The sequence below is a fragment of the Neomonachus schauinslandi genome, chromosome 11, assembly GCF_002201575.2.
Source record: "Neomonachus schauinslandi chromosome 11, ASM220157v2, whole genome shotgun sequence".
Classification (NCBI taxonomy): Eukaryota; Metazoa; Chordata; class Mammalia; order Carnivora; family Phocidae; genus Neomonachus; species Neomonachus schauinslandi.
The window spans coordinates 16,579,762-16,604,879 of NC_058413.1; the positions used below are offsets into that span (position 1 = coordinate 16,579,762).

General features: G+C 52.3%; 1 protein-coding gene across 2 annotated transcripts in view; it reads left to right on the forward strand.

Annotated features, from left to right (window-relative positions):
* The window catches only part of SYT13 (synaptotagmin 13), a 41,868-nt gene extending 30,934 nt beyond the window's left edge, over window positions 1-10,934 (forward strand). For both annotated transcript variants that reach the window (XM_021684769.1, XM_021684768.1), the window contains exons 3-6: window positions 2,662-2,796; window positions 4,540-4,841; window positions 8,391-8,520; window positions 10,187-10,934. In XM_021684769.1, coding sequence (XP_021540444.1) covers window positions 2,685-2,796; window positions 4,540-4,841; window positions 8,391-8,520; window positions 10,187-10,491 — 849 coding nt within the window. In that variant the 5' untranslated portion in view covers window positions 2,662-2,684 and the 3' untranslated portion in view covers window positions 10,492-10,934. The remainder of the gene's footprint in view (window positions 1-2,661; window positions 2,797-4,539; window positions 4,842-8,390; window positions 8,521-10,186) is intronic.
* The last annotated feature ends 14,184 nt before the right edge of the window (window positions 10,935-25,118 follow it).

A 25,118-nucleotide genomic window follows, 5' to 3' on the forward strand; every position in this document is an offset into this window, starting at 1 on the left:
GGGGGGGGGGGGGGGGGGGGGGGGGGGGGTGGACTAAAGACGTCTCTGTAGATGCTGGGCATGGCCAGCCCCCGCGTCCAGAGCATTTGACGCTGGGCAAGCAGGTGGGCCCAGGGCCTCGGAACCACAGTGCTTTATTTCTGCAGACATATTGCTACATTGCTTCCCTCCAGGGCCCCCGGCTTCCCACTGGGCAGCGAAGAGTCCTTTTCAAGTCGTGTAGAGGAGTTGAGATTAGATCACGGGCTTCCGGAGTCATGGGTTCAATTCTCTGCCCTTTCATGTACTCGTTGGGTGGCCTCGGTCATGTTGCTAACCTTTCTGGGCCTCCGTTTCCTCACACATAAAATGGGACTGCACTATTATCTGCCCCGGAGGGCTGTTGTGAAGTGCGAATAAAATGATGCATGTAAAGCGCTCAGCCCAGGGAGTGGCACAAAGGACGCAATCACAACATGCTGTTACTATGGTGTTTCTCTTCTCCTTCTTATCAGTATGGACTTCAAGATGTAACACCTTTAGGGGTAAAGTGCTATGCTGCGCCAAGCAGACACTGTCCCTAACCCAGAGGAGCATGCTCTCATAAGGAGGCAAGAAATGCAGCTGGGAGAACGGGGTGTTGTGTGGTTTGGGGGTTTTGTTTATGTGGTTGGACAGGGAGATGGCAGAAAAGGAAGCAGCAGAACTGGTTCTGACTTGGACCCCGATTTTTATGCATCTCCTGGCCTGGGTCCAACTGTACCCCATGCTAGCCGGTGAATGGCACCCCCCAAAACCCACCCAGGACCACAGTGATTAGTTAGGAATTTCTTCAAGAACAAATTCACAAAGTGCCTGTGGCATGAACGAAGCTGCTTCACTTTTAGCCTCCAGTCTACATTTTATTTTCATTTTAAAGATTTTTAAAATTTTATTTATTTGAGAGCGAGCGAGCATGAGCAGGGGGAGGGGCAGAGGGAGAGGGAGAAGCAGACTCCTCGCTGAGCGGGGAGCCCGATTCGGGGCTCGATCCCAGGACCCCGGTATCATGACCTGAGCCGAAGGCAGATGTTTAACCGACTGAGCCACCCAAGCAGCCTACATTTTAAATAGATGAAAACAGACCCATTGAGGACTTGAGAGCTTACGCTTGATGGGTGGGGAAGAGCTTGCCTGAGGAGCCTTGAGGGTGGGTGATCAGAATCCTAATTCCTCCAGAGCCCAGATGAAACCAGGATTGGATGCTCTCCACCAGGAAGAGCAGGAGAGTGTGTCAGAGTCTGGAACTTGGAAGAATTCAGAGCATTAGCCCATCTTCTCTCTGTCGTCACTCCTCATTCCTTTTCCCACCCCAGAAGCCAAGCACTGGCCCCACAGAAAGCTATCAGGAATTGAGTCTTCAGCAAATACTGACCAGAGGCAAGGGCGTGCAGGAGAGGGGGGTGCCAGATCGATTGGACGTTGTCCCCATGATGCTGAACATGTCCTACTCCCACCCGTGACGGTCCTCAGCCCCTGTGGAGCTCAGCGTCCCATTTCTAGAAGCTGAATCCGTCCCTGCCTTTCCAAGTGGTGCCGGCTTTGGTCTGGTTTTGATTTGGTTTTGAAGTTGAAGGCTGAGGTCCTCTGAGAGCGGAGAGCTCTTGGTGCCAGGCAGGCCCCTTCTGGCACCGACCCTGCTGTGGTCCTCCGTGTGGCGCCCTCGAAAGCCGCGTGGGTCCTGTGTGCGTGTTGGTCTCGCTTTACGCGTTGCTCACAGCCTGGTCGATCCCTTCCTGACTTAGATGCGCCAGGGGAATTGTTCACCACTTGCGCGAACCCCCTAACAAGCCATTTTGAAAGTTCAATAGTCCTTCAAGTATCTACTCTCTCAATTTGTTCTGAAAAATCAAAATTTTTACAATTCCAATTTGCCTCAAGTGGAGTCTGCTCCAGCTGCTGGACCCTCTAATTCCTGTCGTATGTTTGACTGATGACGGTCTTCCAGATGTTTGGTTCCTGTGCGAGGGGGCAGAATGAGCAATCTTTGTGGGTTTAGGAACTTCTGAACTAAGGCTAAGCTCATTCATTCATTCCACGAGCATTTACTCTACCTGCACTGAAGTCACGTCCACGACCCCTGACCTTGCCCTCCCCCCCACCCCACATCTCCTCCTGACTCATTTCTCTCACACTGATCTCCAGCCATAAACACCTGGGGAGCAGGGATGAGACTCTGGGAGAGGCAGAGCTGGAGATGGGCTGAGCTCAGAAACAGGGCGCCTGGACCACACAGGCTGTGACAGTTTCCCTTCCCGAAAGCTCACCAGGGGCCGGGCCCTGGGCCAAGTACTTCCCCTGCTTTATTTCATTTCGTGCAAGTAGCTCTAGGAAAGAGGAACTACGATCACTCTCATGGTAAAGATGAGGAAACTGCGAAGTCATTTGTCCGGGGTCACATAACTATTACAGGGCACCTCAGGTATGACACCAAAGCCCATGTCTTGCCCACTGGGCTGTGACAGTCCCTTACAGTGTCATCCCAGGACCATGGGTGTCACCCTGGCATGGCCACCACGACTTGGCCCCCAGCTAGGGAGCTTTCGGTTTGCATTCACATCATAGGTGACAGGTGGGAAAGATGTGATCTGGAAAACGGGACCCTCGCGTGGGTGGCAGTGACGGCCTTTCCTCTCTTAACAGGTGTGGTGGAGGATGTGTGTGTCATGGAGGCCTGGAACCCGGAGAAGGCCGCCAGTTGGAACCAAGCCCCCAAACTTCACTACCGCGTGGACTATGACCAGCAGAAGGCAGAACTGTTTGTGACTCGTCTGGAAGGTATTACTTTTTTTTTTTTTTTTAAGATTTTATTTATTCATTTGAGACACAGAGATAGAGAGAGAGAGAGAGAGAGAGAGAAAGCATGAGCAGGGAGAGAGGCAGAGGGAGAAGCAGGCTCCTCGCTGAGCCAGGAGCCCGATGTAGGGCTCGATGTGGGGCTCGATCCCAGGACCCTGGGATCACGACCTGAGCCGAAGGCAGACGCTTAACCATCTGAGCCACCCAGGCGCCCCTGGAAGGTATTACTTTTATTTGACTTCCACGGGCTTCCAGGTGCCCGTCTCCCCTGGAGGAGCTGTGGCTGGGGGGAGCACTCTGTAACCAGCAGACCCTGAAATGTGTGGGGTTCCCCCCCTCCTCTCCTATAACATCCAAAGTGGAGGATCCTGGTTGGCAAACATCTTGGCTCCAAGTGGTGATTCAGGGGCCAGGCTCCTCCCATCAGGGGCCCCCCGATCCTCTCAGGCCTCCTTGTCATCTGTATCTAGCAGGTGGGAAGAGAGGGAGAGAGTGCAACCGCCCCTTAAAAGCCATGACCTGCACAGAACATGTATCAGTCCTGCTCAATCCTAGAACTCAGTTGCATGGCCACTGACTGCCAAGGAGCCTGGGAAATGAGGCTCAGCGGGTGCTCAGCAGAAAGAGGAAAGGGGGTTTTGGGGAATAGCTAACTATCTCTGTTGCAGGTGCTGTTGACATTGAATGGGGCTTTGTGCTAGATATGGAGGGAGTTCTGAATGCGCAGCAAAGTTTCTGTAATCCAAGAACCGGGCAGTCTTTCCAAGGGGGTCAGGATGTCCCTGGTCTCTACCCCAACAATTCACTTTAACATCAGCAAACAAAGCTGAGACTTTGCAAAGGACTTGGGGGCTAACAATGGGCCATTCTATGGCTCCTGGGAGTTGGGAGCTGTGAGCAGGAGAAATTAGATTTTTGTATTAAGTTTTATATTTTTAAGGGGTGCTTTTCCTTTTTATTCTCTTCCAAGATTTTTTTAGCCTTTTCATATAGTTTATTACATTTGGTCTTCACAATAGTCCCATTTAACAGATTAGGTAACTGAGGTCTAGCAACCTCAGCTGACTTGTCTGAGATCACTCCAGCTATTGGTGCTAGAGCCGGGACTAAACCCAGTTCCCCTGGAGCACGGTGGAGAGTTCTAGCAGGATACATGGCCTCAGTCCTTCACCTTCCCTTCCTGGGAAAGATCAGCTCCCCTTTCCCAGATGACCACTGAGCAGCCAGCCATAAAAGCACCAGGGGTACACGTTTCTGGAATAAGTCCACCTTGGGAAGCATTAAAAACACCGAAGTTCGGAATAAGAAAACAACAGAGGTAGGGGCCAAGCGATGCACATCACAGATGGTTGTGTGGTAAGTATTTAAAGTACAGAACAAACAAGTACAGAATCAGAGCACAAAAGGCATCAGCCGTTCGTTCGTGGGCCCGGGCATCTTGGGGACACCTCAGGCGCATGAGGCGGGGAGGGCTCCGGGACGCACCCCGTCCCGTCCCGTCCCTGTTCTCCGGGGACCAGCGGGCGCTGCCGTGGGCCGCCTCAGGGGAGCTCCAGTTTCTAAGGCGAGTCCACAAAGCCACGGTGGTCAGCCCCGGGGCTCTCGTACACCTGGGGTCATGACCGTGAAGCTGGACGCGGCCGCTGCCAGCGGGCCCGTGCCGCTCGCCTCCCCTTGTCCTTGCCGAGTCCCACGTCTGTGTTGCTGTCTCCTTGGCTGCAGCTGTGACCGGCGACCACGACGGAGGCTGTGACTGCTACGTCCAAGGCAGCGTGGCCAACAGGACCGGCACGGTGGAGGCCCAGACGGCCCTGAAGAAGCGGCGGCGGCACACCACCTGGGAGGAAGGCCTGGCGCTCCCCCTGGCGGAGGAGGAGCTCCCCACAGCCACGCTGCTGCTGACCCTGCGGACCTGCGACCGCTTCTCCCGCCACAGCGTGCTCGGGGAGCTCCGCCTGGGCCTGGACGGGGGGTCTGTGCCTCTGGGGGCCGCCCAGTGGGGTGAGCTGAAGACTTCCGTTAAGGTAGGGGAAGCTCTTGCCAGGGAAGCTGAAACCCGTTGGTGGAGCTTGGGGTGGCAGGACTGGGCGGGACTGGGCATTCCTCACGGGGCGGGCAGGGGCAGGGAAGGGTCGGAGAGGTCAAGGCCATAGGACGGTGTGTGGCTATTCAGGCCCTCGGGTCAAGGCCTCATCCGAGGGCCTGCCACAGGGGAGCCTAGAGGGAGTCTTCTGCGGGGCTGGTCTCAACCAGCTGATCAGTGCCGTAGGGGGAGACTGCATAGCCTACAAAACCCCGAGTATTTACTACCTGGCCCTTTACAGAAAACGTTTGCCGGCTCCTGTGCTCGAGTAATAAAAATACTACAAAGGGCATTCATTTTTGAGTACTTACTATCTATCGGTTGCTGCGCTTAGAACTTTACATCAGTCCTTTCTCAGAGCGGCCAGGCAGAAACGACACTGTGACTCCTTACAGACGTGGGGACTGGGGCTTCGAGTGGTGGGGTAACCCACGCAGGATCACCCAGCTGGGACACCGCCATCTCGGCCTTGCGGCCAGGTTGGTCTGGCTCCAAGTCCAGTGCTGTCCCCTCGCCACCGAGCCATGTGCCTGTGAGGCGCCCTCCGCCGGGACCTTTCCTGCCGGACACTTTCACTCCCCACCTGCCCCCCGTTTGGCTATCCGCTCTTCCTCGCCTTATTTTTCTTTCTTTCCCAGCCTCTGAAACTCGATAAAAATTGACAGCTACTCTCAGCTGGAGCCCCGCTGTTCTGCAGCAGGTTCCCTAATGAGTGTGTGATTTGGAATCACAGCCGGGGGCCCTGGGAAGAGGATGGAGGCTTGTGGTTCATTCAGCTGGTAAACCAGCTTTCTCTGGAGGGGGAGGGCCTCCCCCAGGGCTTCGGAGACTTCTAGTTGGAAGTCTCAGACTTGCTTTCCCTCCCCCTAGAAGAGCAAAGTGCATCCCTTCATCCCGGGAATACCAGATTTCCAGGGTGTGCCAGGCCCTGGGCCAGGATTTGGGGACACAGTGGTAATTAAGACTAAGCCCTGCCTTCAGGGCACGTGCCTTCTCATTAGCATCACAGGTACCCTGTGCCTCAAAGATACCCCCCACAGGTGAGCAATGTCAGAGGCCCATGCTGCCAACCTAGGAGCTGGTGCCCCGAGGCAGGTGCGGGGGGGGGGGGGCCCTGGCCCCAGCTGGGGCGTGTGGGCTGAGGTGAGCAAGGTGGGTGGAGTGTTCCGTGGCCAGAGCCCGGAAGCCTCTCTCCTCTAGGCCAGATTGGGTTAACACAGGGGCCGTCCGTGCCCCAGTTCTCACCGGAAGGTGCTCAGCCAAACAGTGGCATGTGCGTCACCACGGATCATAGAGCACTCCACTCCAAGGGCATCTTGGATGATTCATTGAGAGCCCGAGAGAAAGTTGGGGGGCAGGGTGAGGGTGAAGAAAGTTATTTTTGCAGACAGGTACTTGAAGCAGCAGAGCTGAGGAGGCAGAGGCTGCTAAAATTATCGGGCTGGTACAGCCAGTGGGACTCCTCCCCGGCTCTTGGCACCCCTACAGAAAGGTGACGAGCCCTTCACAGGCTGACGGGCCCAGGCTCCTCTCGCCTGGCTTCGGGGGAGCAGGACGCTGAAGCCAGATCACCCTGTGGCTACAGCCCAGGCCAACCGTGGACCTCCGAGAAGTGATCTAGAATCAGGAGGCTGGGGCCCATCCCTCTGGGTGCCCGGACAGGTCCCTGGGCCTAGTTCCTTCACCGGGGAAAGCTCCGGGTAAGGAACTGGGCTGCAGTATTAGACCAAACCTCCATTCAAGGCTCAGCTTTGCTACTTCCCTTCCTTTGGCTATGTGACCTCAGGCAGCGAAGTGCCCTCTCCAACGTCAAGGTCTTATGTTTAAAATGAGAACAAGATTAGTATTGCTAGGGTTGTTGTCAAGATTCAGTAGGAGGGGGCGCCTGGGTGGCTCAGTTGGTTAAGCGACTGCCTTCGGCTCAGGTCATGATCCTGGAGTCCCGGGATCGAGTCCCGCATCGGGCTCCCTGCTCAGCAGGGAGTCTGCTTCTCCCTCTGACCCTCCCCCCCTCTCATGTGCTCTCTCTCTCTCTCAAATAAATAAATAAAATCTTTAAAAAAAAAAAAGATTCAGTAGGAGGTCTCACCCTGCTTTCTCACAAATATTTATTGTGTGTCAGCTGTGTGCTGTGTGCTGGGGAATGGCTTTGTGGGGCTTCCAGCCTAATGGGATGGATAATGCAATTGCACCTAGCACATAGTAAGTGTTTAATTAGTCTTCGCTGCTATGACTCATGTCCTCGCCAAACTCCCTGGTAGCTCCCAAATCATTTTGTCACGTGACTAGTTACTTAGGACCAGTTGAATCATTGGGGTCACGTTGAAGACATTCCTTCCCCCCCCCCCCCGAGAAAAGGGGTGACCCAGGCAGAGGGCTGGCCAGCCTCATCCAGCCTCACTCCCAAAGCCCAGACTGGCTCTTATTCATCCAGAAACAATATTCCCACTTAATCATTATCTTGAAAAGTGCTGCTTCTCCTTCCTTGATGACCAATGGTGATCCTCAGAGCGCTTCACGTGGGCCAGGCCCTTTGGGTGGTTGTATTATCATTCCCATTTTACAGATGAGGCCCTGGAGGCGTGGGCAAGTGAAGTCACATGCCGGAGTGCACACAGGACGTGAATGGCAGGATTGGAGCTCAGACCCAGATGGTCCGGTGTTAGGGTCTACACGCTTAGCACTGCCTTGGGACTGTGACATCTGCCTCCTCCTGGGGTCGGGGGGGCGCTATTCGGGTCATTTTTGTCCCTTGGGGGTTTTGTTGAAACTCCAAACAAATGCTTGTCGGAATTTCAGTGGAGATGCTCTGGAAAGCCACGGAAGGAGGCGAGGCATGCTGGGCGCTTGGCGGAGGCATCCGCACCTCCTGCAGATCATACTTATTGCCAGTGGCCTCTGGTGCCCTTCCTACCATTGCGTGCCCAGCTTTTTTGTTGACACAGTTGGCCATTCTGTTGACCTAGCAAGGCCCCGCTCAGCATCCGTACATCACATTATTGACTCTCAGCCCTACAGGGGCTGGAAGGAATTATCTTCTCAAACAGAGCAATGAATCACAGAGGCTCCCGGCGCCTGACCGATTGATTCAGTGGTTCCCAAACTGTGTCCCCATAGAACCCTAGTGTTCTATAAAGATACCCCAAGAATGTGTTGGGGGTGCTGGTGGAGGGTGAGAAAGGGTCCTGGCCCTCTGCCCCTGCCACATCCTAAGTGGCGTCTCTTCAATCTGTTTTATATGTCAGGTTTGAATATATGATGTTCGGAAAATCACATTTTGTGGCAAATGAGAAACTCTTATTGAAGCACACGCTACATATAATTCCTCTGTGTCCTCCTCCCTTCAACAAGAAAGCAGCGTTGTGGATAAATGGTTTCTAGGATGCCTGACAGATGCAAGTCCAGTGTGACCCCAGCCTCAGCATTAGCCGATGGGTCAGAAGCCACCCCTAAGTGAAGCCCCCCTCCTTCACCCTCTTTTCTGTCTCAGGAGCCCTCTGCGGGAACTGGAGAGGTCCTTCTGTCCATCAGCTACCTCCCGGCTGCCAACCGCCTCCTGGTCGTGCTCATTAAGGCCAAGAACCTCCATTCTAACCAGTCCAAGGCACTCCTGGGGAAGGGTGAGTGAGAACACACTCCCTTCTTTAAATTCATTTCCGTATACTCCTGGGCCAATCCCTTCATCGGGCCCGGGTATGAGCTACTTGCAGCTCCTCACCTTGCAGATCCACATGCGGAGAGCCGGTCTCACCCGTGGGTCAGAGGAAGCCAGGGATCGGACTGTAGCCACGAAGGGCAGTATCTGGAGGAAACTTAGCCCACTACCCACACCGGGCTGGACTCACCTCACCGGCAGGTGTCGGGAAGGCCGGGCTGTCCTCCTGTCTTAGCTCGCCATCGCTGTGTGCCCCACACCCAACCCCAGTCTCTTCTGTCTTCTCAGTCTTTGTCAACCTGCCACCCCCACACCAGCTGAGCGTGGGCACTGGCAGAAGGTGTGTGGGTGCATGGGTTGAAGCGGCCTGAAGCTTCGGGCATCTGTGCCCCATATATCCAAGTAAGCATCTCCTCAGCATTCTGGAAGCCTCAGTTTTTCCTTCTGGTTACCCCAGCACAGACAGACCCCCTGAGTCCTGGGGACCAAACAGGCTCTCTTGTCAGAGCAGGAGAACGGCACTGGCTAGCAGTGTGATACCTGGACCCGACGCCAAGTGCTCAGAGCAGGATATAAATAACCAGGTATTTATAGCAGGATACAAATAAAGAATTACCACTGCGTTCAGAATCTCTGAGCAAACAATTTTGGGCAAATGAAATCGGAAGGGCTGGTCTTGCCGACAGATCCCCCAGCCGAAGGCCAGCATTCAGTGCTTTTCCTCGTCCCCTCCAGACAATTCTATGCCTCCTGCTCTTTTTTAAAGCTCCTGTCAGGACAATTACGACACAACACTTTGTCTCTCAACTCTATCTGCTGAAATAAACTAGCCGCCCCGGGGGTGATAATTACAGCCATAAATACCGAAGAGCAATTATTCTCACATTAGCTTGGGGAACCTTGACTAATGAAAACATAATCCGACTCCGGAGCCTGGTGATGTTCCATGCAACCTTGTCCTGTGACCCCTGCCGCTATCCTCGGGCGGGAGTCGGGGTGGGGGTGGGGGGTCCGTTGGGGTCCAGGCAGTCTGCCCTCGCCCTCCACACGAAGCTGGGGTGCGCCAGTAAAATTTATAAACAACAGAGGAGAAGAACTCAACCAACCAGCAGGAGACCTTCTTCTATCTTAATAATCAACAGAAGTGCTCGGAGGGAGAACCAAGGGGTTGAAGACGTGGGGGTGGCTTCGTTCTGCTGGTCTGAGGTGAAGATCAAGCTGCCATACATCTGAGCCATTATCCAGGACCTGGGTTGATGTGGGACATGAAGACACTTGGAAGGGCTCATGGCAGGGAGTGGTTCCAGCTTGATCCCGTCATGGGCTACCCAATGACCACCTTGATGTATTGTACTATTGCGGGTTTTCCACACTGTGGCCTAAGTTCTATGGAGGCAGGAGCTTTTGCTGTATCCCCATGTCTAATGCCTCATGGTGGGTATTTACTAATTGTTGAGTGAACGCATGGCCCGCTGAGAGGGAGGCACAGTGAAGGGTGGGGGGTGCGGAGAGAGGGAGCCTCAGTGCAAATCTTCAGCCAGAGACCCTGTCTCTCCAGCCCTAAGAGGGAGCATCATCCTGGGCCCACCACACCCCACAGGCTCACCTTTCCATCTCTCTCCTCCCCCCAGATGTCTCTGTCAAGGTGACCTTAAAGCACCAGATGCAGAAGCTGAAGAAGAAGCAGACAAAACGGGCCAAGCACAAGATCAACCCCGTATGGAACGAGATGATCATGTTCGAGCTGCCCGATGAGCTGCTGCAGGCCTCCAGCGTGGAGCTGGAGGTGCTGGGCCAGGATGAGGAGGGGCAGAGCTGTGCGCTTGGCCACTGCAGCCTGGGCCTGCACGCCTCGGGCTCTGAGCGCAGCCACTGGGAAGAGATGCTCAAGAACCCTCGCCGGCAGATCGCCATGTGGCACCAACTGCACCTGTAAGCAGCCGCCCGGGCTCCTCCCCTTTCAGGCCCCGCCCCGCCCCTCCAGCCCCGCTGTCCTCGGCGACGTCCTCCTTGTGCCCCATCCTCATTCTGACACCCAGGAGACAGATGTGTTTGCAAAGGCCAGGACCCCTTCCCTCTCCTAGTGCACTCTTATTTCCAAAACATGAGTAGGGCAGGGCAGTGTGTGGAAACAGGACATTTGGGTCGCGCCGAGGAATGCATTGTGCTCCTCCGTGCTATTGAAGAGACACTTGTCAAATACAGCCCATGTGCAGGTTCGGCAGGTGGGGTCAGGCCCGGCGCAGAGAATGCTCAATGTGGGGAAGAATGTGTGCAGAGAATGCGGCTCTTTAAAAATAAGCATTTCAAAAATGATGGCGGAAATAAAGTATCCTAGATCAACTCATAGAGTTAGGGATTGGGATGCGTGGGATGACATCTTAGCCAGCATCACATCGTGCCCCTGGCCCATGGCAGTCACCCAGCGGTTCTCGAACCCTAGTGTGTGAAGAATCACCAGCAGATTCCCCGGGCCCACCTGTTGACATTCCTGGCCACGACCCAGGCACCTGCATTTCTACCAAGCACTGTGTGGTTTTGATGCAGAGATTGGAGCACCGCACTGGGAGAAATGCCTTCTACAGCATTCCAGACAGGTTTTCCCAGTCCTTATCGGGACTCCCAATACCCTGGGGCAGCCAGCTCTGAGGCTGGACATCTCAGTTGTCAGTGTGAAATTTGGGAGGCCTCTCTGGGTCTTTTTTTTTTTTTTTTAAATTTATTTAATTACTTTAATTCTTAATGTTTTCATTTGTGCTCTTCAGATCCTGTTCTTGGACTGAATTTTGTGCTTTTTATTGAAGAACTCTGTTGTTTTCTCTCAAAATCAGTTTATGTTATCCTCGGGGGGATCTTCCTTAACAAAGTGTAGGTGGGATTCCCCTGTTTGTCACGAGGCGCTTGTTGTCACACCCACCAGCATCACCAAAGTGACCCTCTGAGACAGATCCATCTTTCTCAGCGTTCCAGCCATTGCAGGAGGAATTCAGTGGGAGGCGCATAGCGATTTAGTCTATTACATCTGGCTGCGTCGAAGTGGCCGAAGAAGGGAACTTGAAATAGGAAAGAGTCTTGTGTGAATGTGTCTCCCTTCCTCAATTTTCAAGGCCTACCACCTTCATCAGTAAGTAACCAGCAGCTAGGCTTCAAATTCCTACCTTCTTATTCCAAACAGCTGTCCGCATGGTCAATTAGATGCTGAGTCTTGCTGCATGGGTATAATATTTGCCCAGGAACCAGGATTCCCGGGTTCTGTTATTGGCCATCTGTAAAATGGGGCCAATGACATGGCAGCTCTGTCTCTGTGAATGATGTGGTAGATGAAATAGTGCTCAAAAACCGTAGGCACTCTCTGGCTAAAAACAAACCGTGGCCACCTGCAGATCATCTTTAAGCGTCAAGATGGCAGCTGACGGTGACTGGAAGGGGCCAGAACCATCCCAGGCACTTCCGGAACCATGGATTCTGCATTTGGGCTCCTCGCTACTGACACCCAAACTCTGGGCTTTCAACTGTCACCCAGTCCTGTGATCTACAAGGGGACCCCTAGGTGAGGTGGGTAAGGGCCATGCTTCATGCCTGCAACATGGCAGGCCATTCTTGGCCTCTCCCTGAGAATCAGAGCAGGGGCCTCATCACCTTTAGTCATGACTTTCCATTTTTGTGCAGAAGTAGAAAAGCATCCGAAGAAAGAGAAAAAATATCGAATCCCTGTTTAATTGGGAAGTCTTTTAGATAATTGAAGATCTTGCTCATTAAGGCTGCACCTCCTGCCAAGTTTGTCTTTTTTTTTTTTTAGGCAAATCATTTGTTAGTGATTTCCTATAACATGTTGCTGAGGCTCCCCTCATGCTCTAGCCTCCTGGTTTTGGTTGGCATGGCCACAAGAAAACAAACATTTCCAATGTGGGCTGACCGGTACTCTCCTCTCGGTAACATCGGCTACTCCAACGTAGAGAAGTCTGGATTCTAGACTTAACATCAGGAAACACAGGTTCTACTTCCTTATAAACCTATGCACCTGCCTCACAGTTATACCGAAGGATGTTTGAGGTAGGCTGGGGGGCCTCTGATGTCAGAAATAGCAGCCCTGCCTATGGTCATTCCATCACGAGGCATCCATTTCTTTGTATCTCAAGGGTTTCGTTTTCCAGAATCCAAGGTCAAGATTGTCCCTGATAGGAGTCAGATGCCACCACAGAACATCTCAATGTTGAGCGCCATTTCACTTAGCACACCTGCCCAGGAATGAAGGAGGTCTTGCATGGGATTTTGTCCGTTGTGTTCACTGGTATGTTCCAAGAACCTAGAATAAAGCTAGCTCGCGGGCCCTCAATAAATATCTGTTGAATGAATTAATGAGTGAAGGATAGATAGGGGACTGGATGGAAAAAGAGACCATAAGTGGCATAAAAATCATTCTGCCCTGACTTCTCAATGGTAAAAGCATCAGCCGTCTCAGCAGTCGGCCTAAACGTTCACAGGTGAGTACTCCCATCACCTAATGACCACTCATATCTCTCCATATAAATGTAACAAACGATAAAAGAGAATATAATTGCTATGGTTTTCCACCAAATCTCCGTCTTGGTGAATTTTAAATTGCCCAGAGACCTCAGACCGCCAAATCAACAAACTTCAGTGATTTTCCCATCTGGGTATCTTGTATCAGACACATGTGCGATTTACAGCCAACTTAGAGTGATTGAGTCTGTGTGAAATCAACTGATCGTTTTTGAAAGGCACCCCTTGTACTTGGCCAGGGAGCATTTTCTAAGAAGGGCGTGGAGCAAGGTGAAAAGGAGAACCCCATCGTAGACCCGGCTGGGGACCCCAAGGTGACCTGGTTCTTTCCTAGATACGGTGATGGGGATAGAGAACTGGGAGTCCACCCTCATTAATCTGTGACTCTACTTCTCACATCAAATCAGAGTGTGTCTGCCGAGTGCCCATCAGTCAAGACCTTGCACGTGTCTGTCCATTTCACTTTGAGATATGATCCTTGGCGTGGGTTGAGTGACCCATCACTCCAAATGACGCTATGTAGAGAGGGTAAGATGAAAGAGAGACTCTCCAGGGGCAGTTCCTTTGGGATGTAAAGGAGTCTTGGGGGGAGGTAGATGCAGCCTAAGCCAAATCGAGGCAAGGACCCCCAAAAGAGATACCTAGTCCTTGTGATTTATTTCTGCCTCCTGTGTTTCCTGTTGTCAGTGCTAAGTGTGTATTTGTTTTGCAATCATGAACCGAAGCACAAAAAGACGCATGAGACATTGTAGTCATATGTCTGGTGTCACACTTGGGAGTAAAAACCTTTCCGTGGTAAATAAATCATTTCCAACTGGGTCAGGTGCCCGGTGTTTTCTTTTTCCTTTTCACTTAATATTTGAGACACATCAAATGCACAAACAATAATTTGATAAACACTCATAAGCTACTACCGCGTTTTATAAAACTTGATGAATGCCATCGAAGTCCCCTCGGTTTCACTCAGGAGAGCACCGTGTTTCTCCCCGCCCCAAACGTGTCTTCACCCCTTCCCTCCACGTATACATAAGCTCTGAGCAGCATAAGAGTATCTTTGTGTTTTAAACTTTATTTAAATTACATCCCACTATTTGGGTTCCACATTAAAATTTTGAGCTTGACCCATGCAGACATATGTAGCTCTAACCCGTTTGTTTGTTTATTAACTTATGTATTTGTTTGCTGCTGTATAAGATTCGATTATACGGAGAGGCCACCATCCCATTCTCTTACTGATGTACATTTAGACATTTCTTTGTTTTTTCTATTACAAGACTGCTAGGAACATTCTCGTGCATGTCCCCTTGTTCCCGTGTACAAGTTTCTCTAAGGTATGTCCCCAGGAGTGAGTAGAATTGCTGAATGGTAAAGTGCTCTTTGTGCGTACACGTGCATGTGCGCGCGCGCGTGTGTGTGCGCGTGCGTGTACTCATGCCCCTGGTGGTTTTGCTTGAGCATCAAATCCAAGGTATACACAAGTAGGGATGCAGGCAACGGGCATGGCCTCTTGGGGCTCTGACTTCATTCTTGAGAAAAAAATTAGGTAGGATCTAGAGACTTCTTTCTCTAACATCCCCAAAAGAAATACTCTTATCCCTGGAAGGTCAGTGCATCAGCCAATGGTTCTCCTGCGCTCCAGAAGGTGGGCAGGGACAAGGGGAGTCCTGGAGGCCTGTCATCCTAGGTCCTCCTGGTGGCTGCTGCAGCCCTGGCCTCTGGAGGCAGAGGCTCTGGCATCAGGCGAAGGGCAGGGCCTGAATTTTGTAGTCAGTAGGGAATTAGCCAGGGCCGATTAAAACTGAAGTTCTTATAATGGAGAAATGATCCATGAAGAAAGCCTTGAGATGCCTTTGCTTTCCAAGTGCATGCGATTCCTTATTTTATATTATACACATATTTATTATATTGTAAGGACAGTCAGGATTTTTAGTTTCATAATTAAGTAGAAGTAGGTCCTGTCCCACAGAGAGCTGAGTATACAGACCATGTTTCACGGGTACCTATGAATATGGCCCACCAGAGCCTCAAACTAATATCTGAGAGTCTGGAAGAGAGGAGAAGAGTTCATTAATCACAATATATGGGGCTTTCCACTGAACTGCCTTAAATAATAAGCTCTGCCCCTGCATATAAAATTGACTCAAGTCTAGAGCACTGCAGGTAGGAACCAAGAACCTACAACCCAGTGTGGCTATGTCACTTCACAGCCTTGGGCAAGTCACTTGCGTTCGGGCTTCAGTGTCCCTATCTGTGAAATGAACTTGGACCAAATGATCACTCACTTTAAGGTTTTAGGATTCTTTGACCTAGACTGGCAACAATGTACTTTTCACACATAGTTTCAGTCTCCTGTCTCCTGCATAAAACAAACTAAACCCACCTACTTGTGTACCTGCCCTCTCTGTCCCATGCCTGGTAGGTCCACCTAGCATCTTCTGACAGTCACCCAGTCCTTGAGGCAATATACAATGTCACCTGAGGCTCTGAGTCAGCCTCTCTCGTGTACTTCACTGCTAATGGAACTGGTGGTAATTTTCCATCCAAGAGTTTCTATTTTTTTTTTTTTACCGGCAGTTGGAAGCACCACCATTCCAGAAGCTCAGAACCCTAGCATCTGTTCTGTCTCCCTTCCAGGGCAGACACCTGGCAAGGCTAGAGCCACAGGATGTGCTATGGATAGATTTAGGCGGTTGGGCATTTTCTTGGTGCAAGTGTTGAAGAACTGCCCCCCCTTCTCCCCTCTTCCTCCTGCAGGTGAGCCAGCACAGATGGTTCTTGGCAGGAACCTCAGAAGCTTCCCCAAGCCAGAGATGGAGGCAGACACCTACCTGGGGGGAGGTGGGAGGAAGTTAGCCTTGGGGCTGGAAGCCAGGCGTTGCCAAGGAAACCTGTCTAGTGGTGGCCACACTGTGCTCAGGGCCCTGGGGTGGTTCGTCTCCATCTGGGTGTGGTCTCCTTGCAAACAGCCCAGGCTGGAGTATGGTTTCCCATTCCAATTTCCCAGCATTCCTTCTTGGTGTTTCAGGACAGCCCATTGGCAAGTGGGTGTTGGCAGAAATCCTGCTTCAGACACCCGGGGGGGCTCAAACCGGGGACAAGCAAGGAGAAACTGGTTTTTCCAGCCGAAAAACAAACAAAACTTCTCTGCGGCCCCTTTTCCTTTAAAAGCCGGGTGGGATGAGTTCTGGAAGCATGCCCTGAGGGTCTTTAGGCTGAGAAGGGAAAGGCGAGCCCCATTCAGGCAGAGGTGTCCAAGTCTGCAGGCAGGGGAAGTGTGGGTGGCTCTGTATTACAAGTCACAGGCTACCCCTCATCGAGGGTAGCGACAGGAATTCTGGGTGAACGAGGACCACAGTGGGAAACCACACAACTTCCTAGCACCTACTCCATCCTAAGAGGCTCTCCATCCTACTCTATCTAAGAGATAACTATAATGAGAATGATGATACACAGTCAGCATGTAGTAGCCCACTGCTCTGTGCTAAGCACTGAAGACACAGACTCAGATAAGTGACTTGCCCAAGGTCTCACAGCTTGTAAGAGGCAGAGCGGGGTACTGAATGGGGTGTTCTCTAACCCTAAAGTCCAGGCTCTGACATACGGCCAGGGACCAAGGGTCTTTATTGCTAAGGTAACTTAGATGTGCTCACAGTGGCCTTCAAATGTTGCCTAGAACCTTGGACTGAGAATTGCCAAGCTGGAAGGAGCTCAAAGTTCTCTTTCCTGGGCAAAAGAGGAGACACCTGCTTGTATTATGAGGGACCATTATTCAAGGGACAAGAGCAAGTTGGAGTGGAGTATAACTCAAGGAAGCATCTCAGGGGCAACCTCTAGCTTTGTATAGAGAAGAGGCCGGGTCAAGGCCAGATGTAGCCCAGGGTCAGGTGCAGGGTCATCCTGATCCAATGGAGAAACCAATACAGAGACAGAGGAAGTGAAGAATCCAGGATTTCCCCCATGACCAATACAGCATGAATGGGATTATACTTGTATCAGGGGCTGCCTAAAGTCATTCATTCACCCTTTCAATAAACATTGATTAAATGCCCACTATGTGACAGGAACTGCACGCACACGCGCACACACACACACACACACACAAGGTGGCAAACAGAGATAAACGTCATGAAAGGAAATACCAGCGGGAACATTGAACAGCGCCTCGAGGGTGGCTATTTAGAGAGGGACCCTAAAAGACGAGAAGAGCTCGGCCATACAACCATCCTAAGGGAAGCCATCCAGGCAGAGGGTACAGGGTATTGGGAGGTCCTGAAGCAGAGAAGAACTTGGTGAGCTTGAGGAACAGAAGAGGGCAGTGTGGCTGGAGGCCCGTGCAGAGGACACAAGCCGAGGCCGGCAGGTAGGCAAGGGGCTAGACTGCGCAAGGCTGTGGTTATGCTTGGGACTTTGGAATGCGCTCCAAGGGCAATGGGAAACCACTGGAGAGTGTTAAGCAGGGAGGACGTCATGACTAGATCTGTGTTTTCAAAAGATCACTGTAGCAACTGTCACATAGCGGCCCCTTGGGTCTTCGGGTGACTGCCTAGTGTCCTGAGTCTCCTCTCCGAATTGAACTCAACTTGTCCTTTGCACCTTGGAGAGGGTGGGGAGCAGCTGGGGAGAAGGGGGAAGGAAGGGAAAGGGCTAGACTTCATGTTCTTTACCCCATCCTCCAAGCCCTGCTTTGGGGGGAACGACCTCATGGCCAAGTGCAGATGGAAGATCTTTCCGTTCCTTGCTTCCCAGCTGCGAATGTACGTCAAATCTGGAGGGCCAGCCGTGGAGTGCAGGCTGGCCCTGGTTCACCTGGGCTGGTCAGACAGGGACAGTTATGCCCCTTTGCTCCTTCCTTCCCTAGTCCTCCTCCTCTGGGAAAAGAAGAGAACCAGAACATTCCATGGGAATTGTGGAGTGGCTTTCACAACAGGGAGCCTCTGAGTGACCAACTGAGGGGGCTGGAAATGGGCTCAACTGGAGGAAAAGAGACAGGCAGGAAGGGACTTAGAGGCCTCTTCTAGTTCCTTCCAACATGGCAAGCCGGCAGGCTCCTAGCCTGACCGTGGAGCCCTTGTGATGGAACCGATTCTGAATTGTCCAGAGCCCAGGCCTGGGATGGAGGCAAGGAGGCAGAGATTTGACCTTGGTGAGTCAATTTAAATGCTTTTATTAACAATCTTCTTACATTACAAGGATAATATGACAAAAGGAAAGTTTCTGCGTACATATTATGATAAACCAACATAGCTCTATTTGTATCCAGTGTTCTAGGCCCCGCCACACAGGTACTATAAAGCGTAGTCTGCAAAATAATAACATCAAGAGGTTTTTTTTTTTAAGAAAGAAAGTATTAACATATTAATATGTGTGTGATAATAGACTCCTAAGTATTTCCCCCCCACCCCCACTTTATTTTTCCTTTGTGATTGAAATGAACCGGTTCAGCAGCGTGGGGGTGGAGAGAAGGAGAGAGGGCCCGAAAAAGAGCAGATCAGACTGCTGGCTCTTCCCCAGAGACCAAAGTGAAGACGGAGGGGCGCCCGAGGGCAGCCCGGCCCTTGTCTTCTTGTGAGCAGTATTGTAACCGGCTGTCCTCCCCTGGACGGAGGGCCCGGTGCCCTTGAGGCCCCAGGGTATGCTCTCTCTCTGAGGTACAGTGCATCGTGGATTGCTCCCCGAGGATGCCCACCCCCTGGCCACCGGTCTGACCCACCTCCGCGCAGGAAGGCTCGGGCTGGCCTGGGTCTCTCTGGAGGCACTGGAGGGTGTTCCGAGGCCCGGCTGGCAGCCAGCTGTGGCTCAAGGAGACCCAGGCAGATGTGGAGGGGAGAAGAGGTGGGCATTGGCAGAACAGACCTGCCCCAGACGACAGGTGTAGGGGTGGGTCTGCTGGAGACTGAGGTACGTTGGTAGATGGCAGGAAAGAGGACGACATGGGGTCAGAGGGTCACAGGAGGCTCGGGGACAGAGGTAAGTGCCTTTGGAGAGCTGAAAGGCCCGGGCCGGTCCGGGGCGCAAAGGATGCAGCCAACGCGGGCTGTCTCCTGTCACCTGCCGCCCCATCAGCCCCTCCTCTCCTACCTCCAGAGCCAAGAAACCGTAGAGAGAAACCTGGAAGCTACACGGGCTCCTGATTCAGTCAGGGCCGCACAAGCCCTCCGTCCTGCTACCTGCCGCACCAGTCAGTGGTGCCCCCCTCCCCGCCAGGCCTCCAGACACCCCCTCCCGGCCTGCGGTAGGAGCAGGGACAAGCCAGGGAAGGCACCCGCCCCAGTGGAAGCGGATAAGCTTGGGGCATCCGGCTCAGCCGCTGCCTCGAGTCACAGAATGAGAACAGTGTACATGAACTAAACCTACCCGCTATGGTGGCGGTGAGCTGCGGGGGTCGCTGGACCTCCACGCGGGAGGCGGCGGGGAGGGGAGCGTTGTCCTGAGTGCAGCCCGCAACAGCAGCTGTGCGAAGTGGGCTGAGCCAAAGCCCTGCTTCTGAACTTGAGTTGCCACTGAAGTTATGAGTGTGTGGGTATGTCTCTCCCGCCCTTCTCTGGTAACCCCTGCCCGGGGCGGATGGACCCTGCACGTGCCCGCCTCACCCCTCCGGGGCCCTGGCCCACACAGTGCAGGAAGGGGTGAGGGAGGCTGGGCCGGCCTTACTTCAGAGGCTTGGCCTCCAGGGGGCAGCAGAAGCACCTAAGGTGGGGAGGGCGGCCACCTCCCTGGGCCCCTCTGGGTCCAATGCGCACCTTTCCCATTGCCGCGGGGGCTGCTCATTCCTGTGGGGGCTGGGGGGGGGGAGGGTATTGGGGGAAACTGTGCAGCGGTCCCTTCACCGGGGCCCGGAGACCACGTCCCATCGCCACGCAGCCCTGACCACCGAAGCGTCGGACCGCAGGGGGTGAGGAGGGATACGGGGGAGCCCTGCGGCCGCAGCCCAAGCCCACAGTGAAGGAGAGAAAGTGCATGGAGAGGGCGGGGACCCCGTCACTCTCCTCCCCTACACTCTGGGTAGGAGGCCCCGTTCCGCACACCTGCCTGCCTTCCGCAGCAACCCCCGCACGGCCCGGCGACAGGCTTTCCCGTTGCTCTCCCAGCTCTCTATAGACTCTATTTTTATATCTATTTAAAACATAGAAATGTATAAATATATAGGATATTATTTATAGATATATAGACGTGATTTAATCTCTTACTCTGTGTGTATCCGGACTGTATCTGTCCATATATACAATATATATGCTGTGGTATTTGTATTATACACTGCACATACCCCTGCTTCCATGCGCTCGCTCTCCTAGGGAGACTGGATTGCATAGGTATTTCCAGAAAACACCACTTCAGGGGATGGGGGTGGGGGGAGGGAAAGCCAGATGGAAGAGGAGGGCCGTACCATTTTCCTCCCCAAAGGGCACTTTTTCTCCCTCTGGCTAACGCACAAGGATCACCTCAGAGGCTCCTTAAAATATCACAGCTCCATCCACTCAGCTAAAGGACCCTGTGAACAGAGAGCAAGAGAGGGGTCTCCCTCCAAGCAGAAGAAGGGCCGTGTGTCTCTGGGCAAAATCCTCCCTCCTCAAGATGTGAGGAGGAAACCGGACCAGAACCCATGACCCAGCACCACCTCCCCCAGGAGGCTGGTGTCTGGAATGGGACCGTCCCAAGGTCACCTGCCCTCCAAACACGCCACTCCCGCCTAAGGAGGCCTGGCCTCCCTGCGTGGTCTGCCCCAGGCTGGCCTGGCTAGGACAGCCTCTTGAAGGGGCAAAGGCGCATGAGGTCCAGTGTAACTGGAGCCCTCACCACAAACTGGGTGTGGGACCTAGAAAAAGCACGAATTCTACTTGGAAATCAACCCAGACGACGTGCCAAAACCAGATCCAGATCCAGAATTCCTGTTCCTGGAAGGGCGGGGGGGGGGGGGGCAGGCAGGGAGAGGAATCTAGAAGTTCTACTTCAACTTCCAGGCCGCCTCCTGGACCCCGCGGGGCTCCAGGTGACCAGCAGCCCCACAGCCCGGCTGGGCCAAGCCTGTAGTCCATTTCTGCGTCGCCACGATCATTTTTGGCATCTGACACGCTTTTCCCTCTTTTCTCCTTCTTGGTATCACGTCCAAACAAAGGGAAAATATTTAAACATGACCTTAAATAATTATAAGGTCCTTCCTCCAAATGACAGGGTTGACATAAGCAAGTCAAGGAGAGGGGGCTCAGCAAGACAACTCAACGTGGAAACCTGTAGCGGGGGCTGGGGCGAGACCACCAAATACCCTAGACTCAGGACCCAGCACCGAAGCCGGCCGTGCAGATACCTTGGAGCTCGAGCCTGCTCTCATTCTCCAGTGAGGATGAGAAAGTAAAGGATCTGCCCTACATTACAAGATGTGAAAAAAAAGAAAAAGAAAAAGCAGGTGTTTTGGATGCCTAGACTCTCACCTTCAACCAGGCAGGCAAAATGCGGGCATTCTACATGGCAAGAGTTGCAGACAGGGCTCGGCTGTCCTCAGGGTTCACAGATACTGGATGGCCATGGGTGTCTTTTTCCTCCACAGACGAGAAGCAAACCATTTTCATCACAAGGGCTTGGGGCTCCCGGGCTCAGCAACGTATCTGCTTGATCTAAATGGCCATGAACCTGAACTCACTTCCCACCCCCCTCTACGAGCCAAAGAAAGTCACTAGTCAGCCAGCCCAACTAGGACGAGTCTCAACCCCAGAGACAAACATGTCCTTCAAAGCCAGTGGCTGAGCTAAAGGGCTCGACTGCATCTGAAGTGACCACGTTCGAGATGCCAGGACGGCCCGGCCACAGCTTTTTACGCCCATCAAAGGGAGAACAGGCTAGGTAAGCATTTGGTTCCCGAAGCTAGGCCCTGTGGGTCCCATTAGCCCAAGAGTCTTTCCCAAGGAGGCAGAAGAGTGGAAACTCCTAGGATAGAAATCACATGCAGCATTCACAGGATGGAAGCACTGAGCCTCCTGGGAGCATCCAGCTTGAAAAAGACCCTGTGTAAATTGCAGTGGTGTGTCACCCAAATTGTTCCCTGGTTACTCCCTGTCCCAAGGCAAAGTGACCTTCAGAGTGCCTGACACAGCCCAGGCTTGGCTGGATTCAACAGAGGTCATGAGCACCCAGAGTTTTAGAGCGCCTTGCCAAACTTCGAGACCCCCAGGAGAGCTTGCCCTGCCTGACGCACGGACACCTGCAGTCCCACGCCATTAGCAGCAGCTCGTGCTTCTAGCCCAGAGGCAGCTCACCAGCTCCCTGCTCTCTCGGGAGACACAGGGTAGATGTTGGCGTAGGCCCAAAGGATTTATTTCTCCCCCTGGATAAAAATCTGAGCTCATTTTGGCCACGGCCCTCTTGAAACAGCCACAGCCCTCATTCTCTCTTCCTGGTTTTCAAATGAGTGACCCAGGGGATGGCTCCAATGTAGTGGGTGGAGGGGGGCAGAGGGGAGAGGAGAAGGTGTAAGGCATCTGGTGGCTAGAAGAAAGGATCCCGACCTACTGTTTCTGGCCCCCACCAAGGCCCCCTTGCCAGCCATCTCTGCCCTCAACCCATCTTACTTAGTCTGTGCGATGTTCAAGCTCCCACAGAAGTGACAGTTTATGTATGTGGTGGAGAGGATATCAGGGAGGGAAAGGTGAAACCTTGTGCTTTGCAACAGTATCCCACTTGACCACAATTACTGACCGGGATGGGAAAAGCAAGGGGGTAGGTTGGGGGGGGTTAGTTGGTGGGGGGGGGGGCTCATCAGCTTAAAGTAGGGACACAGTACAAGGCTGGGAATTGGCTCAAAGCCTCAGAAAGAGCTTTGGACACTTCCTCGCTAGTTCCTGCTCTCTCCTTGTTCAGAGGAGGGTGGGGAAGTATGCGGGACTGGGGAGGCTGCTGGGGGGTGAATGTCACCAGGCGGGGGGTGCATTGATTTGTTGAAGAAGGCAGCATCTGAAGCCTGGCAGTGGGACAGTCGGAGAAAACCAGTTTTTTGTTTGTTTGTTTCTTGTTTTTTAACATGCTACATCACTGTTGAAAACGAACAAAAAAGTTTCAAAAATAATATATAATATATATATATAATATATTTATATAATGAAAAGCTATCAGCTAGCAGCAATGATTCTAAAGTTATCTTAGCACCAAGACCATAGGGGTGGAGGAAGGGATGTGTGGGCGGTGAGGGGATTGGCAGCATGAGGAAGGGGTAGTGACATGTTCAGTGTTGATGACATTTCCACTATGGTTCTCGACAGTGGCATGAGGCCTCAGAGACAAGATAAACCAAGAAGGAAGGAAGCCACCACAGTATTATGTCTGAGCCAGGCAGGTTGGGGTCACGGGGGCCTTGCCTGTGGCCAGATCACACCGTCCTTTGCCCGCCCTCTGCCAAGGGAGAGGGGTGGCTCCCAGCAGAACTGACCACAGACACTGCAGCTCTTCCTCCCTCCCCCACATCGGACCTGCATCCACAATACAGGGTCCCTGCACATCCAATATGCATAAATCAGATGGGGAAACATGAACAGAAGTTTTTAACAGCTCACGCACATTTTTTTTTTTTTTTTAAAACTCCCTTGCGAGGTATACTGGTAGTTAAATGAACAAAAGAGCATTGATCAGACTCCTCTAGCTTAAACCACTATTTGCCCCAGGGAGTAGGCGAGTGGCTATTTCTAAAGCTTATATCGTGGTTGTGTGTGTGGGTAGGTGTGTGTGCGTGTAGGCAGATGCCTTGAGAGTCCTGTCTGGCCTCTTTTTTATTCCTTTTTCTTTAGGACATCTCTACCCTGTTCAAAGAAAAGGAAGCATTCACCAGCACAGATACAACGCCTGGTTGCCCACTGCCTCCTGCCAGGCTGAAGCGTTTGGTACCGGCCTTGTCGCAGAAGAAGGCCTCAAGCTCTAGAGACCCTCCTTCGAGTCACGCATAACCCAGGGCACAATTTGCATTGACATCTCCTGCCACTGAACTAGAGCAGGCATTTGATTATTAAAGGAACAACAACACATTATGTGATTATAAAGACAGAGCATAAATAATTCATGTAAATGGAATACATACCTTTCATTTTACTTGTTTTTAGCCAAAAATCGCTGCCCTGTTAGGGTCTGGATTTCTTGGCTCTTCATTCCCCACCCCCCCTCCCCCCAGTCCTGGATCTGACTGGAATTATATTATTTTACCCACACTATGTAAGAACAGGAATGCAAAAAATCCCCCCCCACCCCCCTTACATACACACCTTGTCCCTTCCCCAGGATTTCAAGCTCGGTGGTAAGGCAATTTTGCCTTCAGTATAACAGGTAAGATCTTTAGGATCCAGGGGGCCGGAAGGAAGGAATCCATAACCCAGGGACGGGAGAGGCGACAGAGGTGGGGAAGTGGTGGGTGTCACAGTTTGACCGACACGTTAGTTTCTAAGACAGTGAAGGAACGCTCATCAGGAAATGCATACAAACCTCTCAAGCTGAAATCAGGTGGGAGAGGGAAAGAGTCACACACGCCAATCCAGATACACCACCCACCCCATCCCAGATCGGAGATGGGGTTCAGCTCCACCAGCGTGTCCACGAAGGGGCTGAGAACCCCATCGCAGACCACACGAGAAAAGGAAAGGCAAGAACGTAAACCCAAACCCAAACCCCTCAACCCCCAAGCAAAAACATACAACAAACCACCTAGAGGTGATGACAAAGACCCGTCATTTTAGCTTAGGCTGTTGGTTGGCTGTTAGGTGGGAACGCATGTGGCCCCAGCACGTGCTTCCGTGAGGGAAAAGGATGGCCACGGAGGTTGCAGCTGCCAGATCTTGTAGACAAGAGTCCGTTTCCAACATCATTCCTTTGTGAAAGCTCCCAGTGGCTTCTGGTGGACACATCACCTTGGTTTTTAAAAATTTTCAGTGTGGGCTTATATATATATATATATATATATATATATATATATATATATAATATAATATATATTTATATAATATATCAAAGCTTATGAGTATAGATTAAAAAAATATTCAACAGCTTAGTGAACTCTGGGACGCCGGCCCC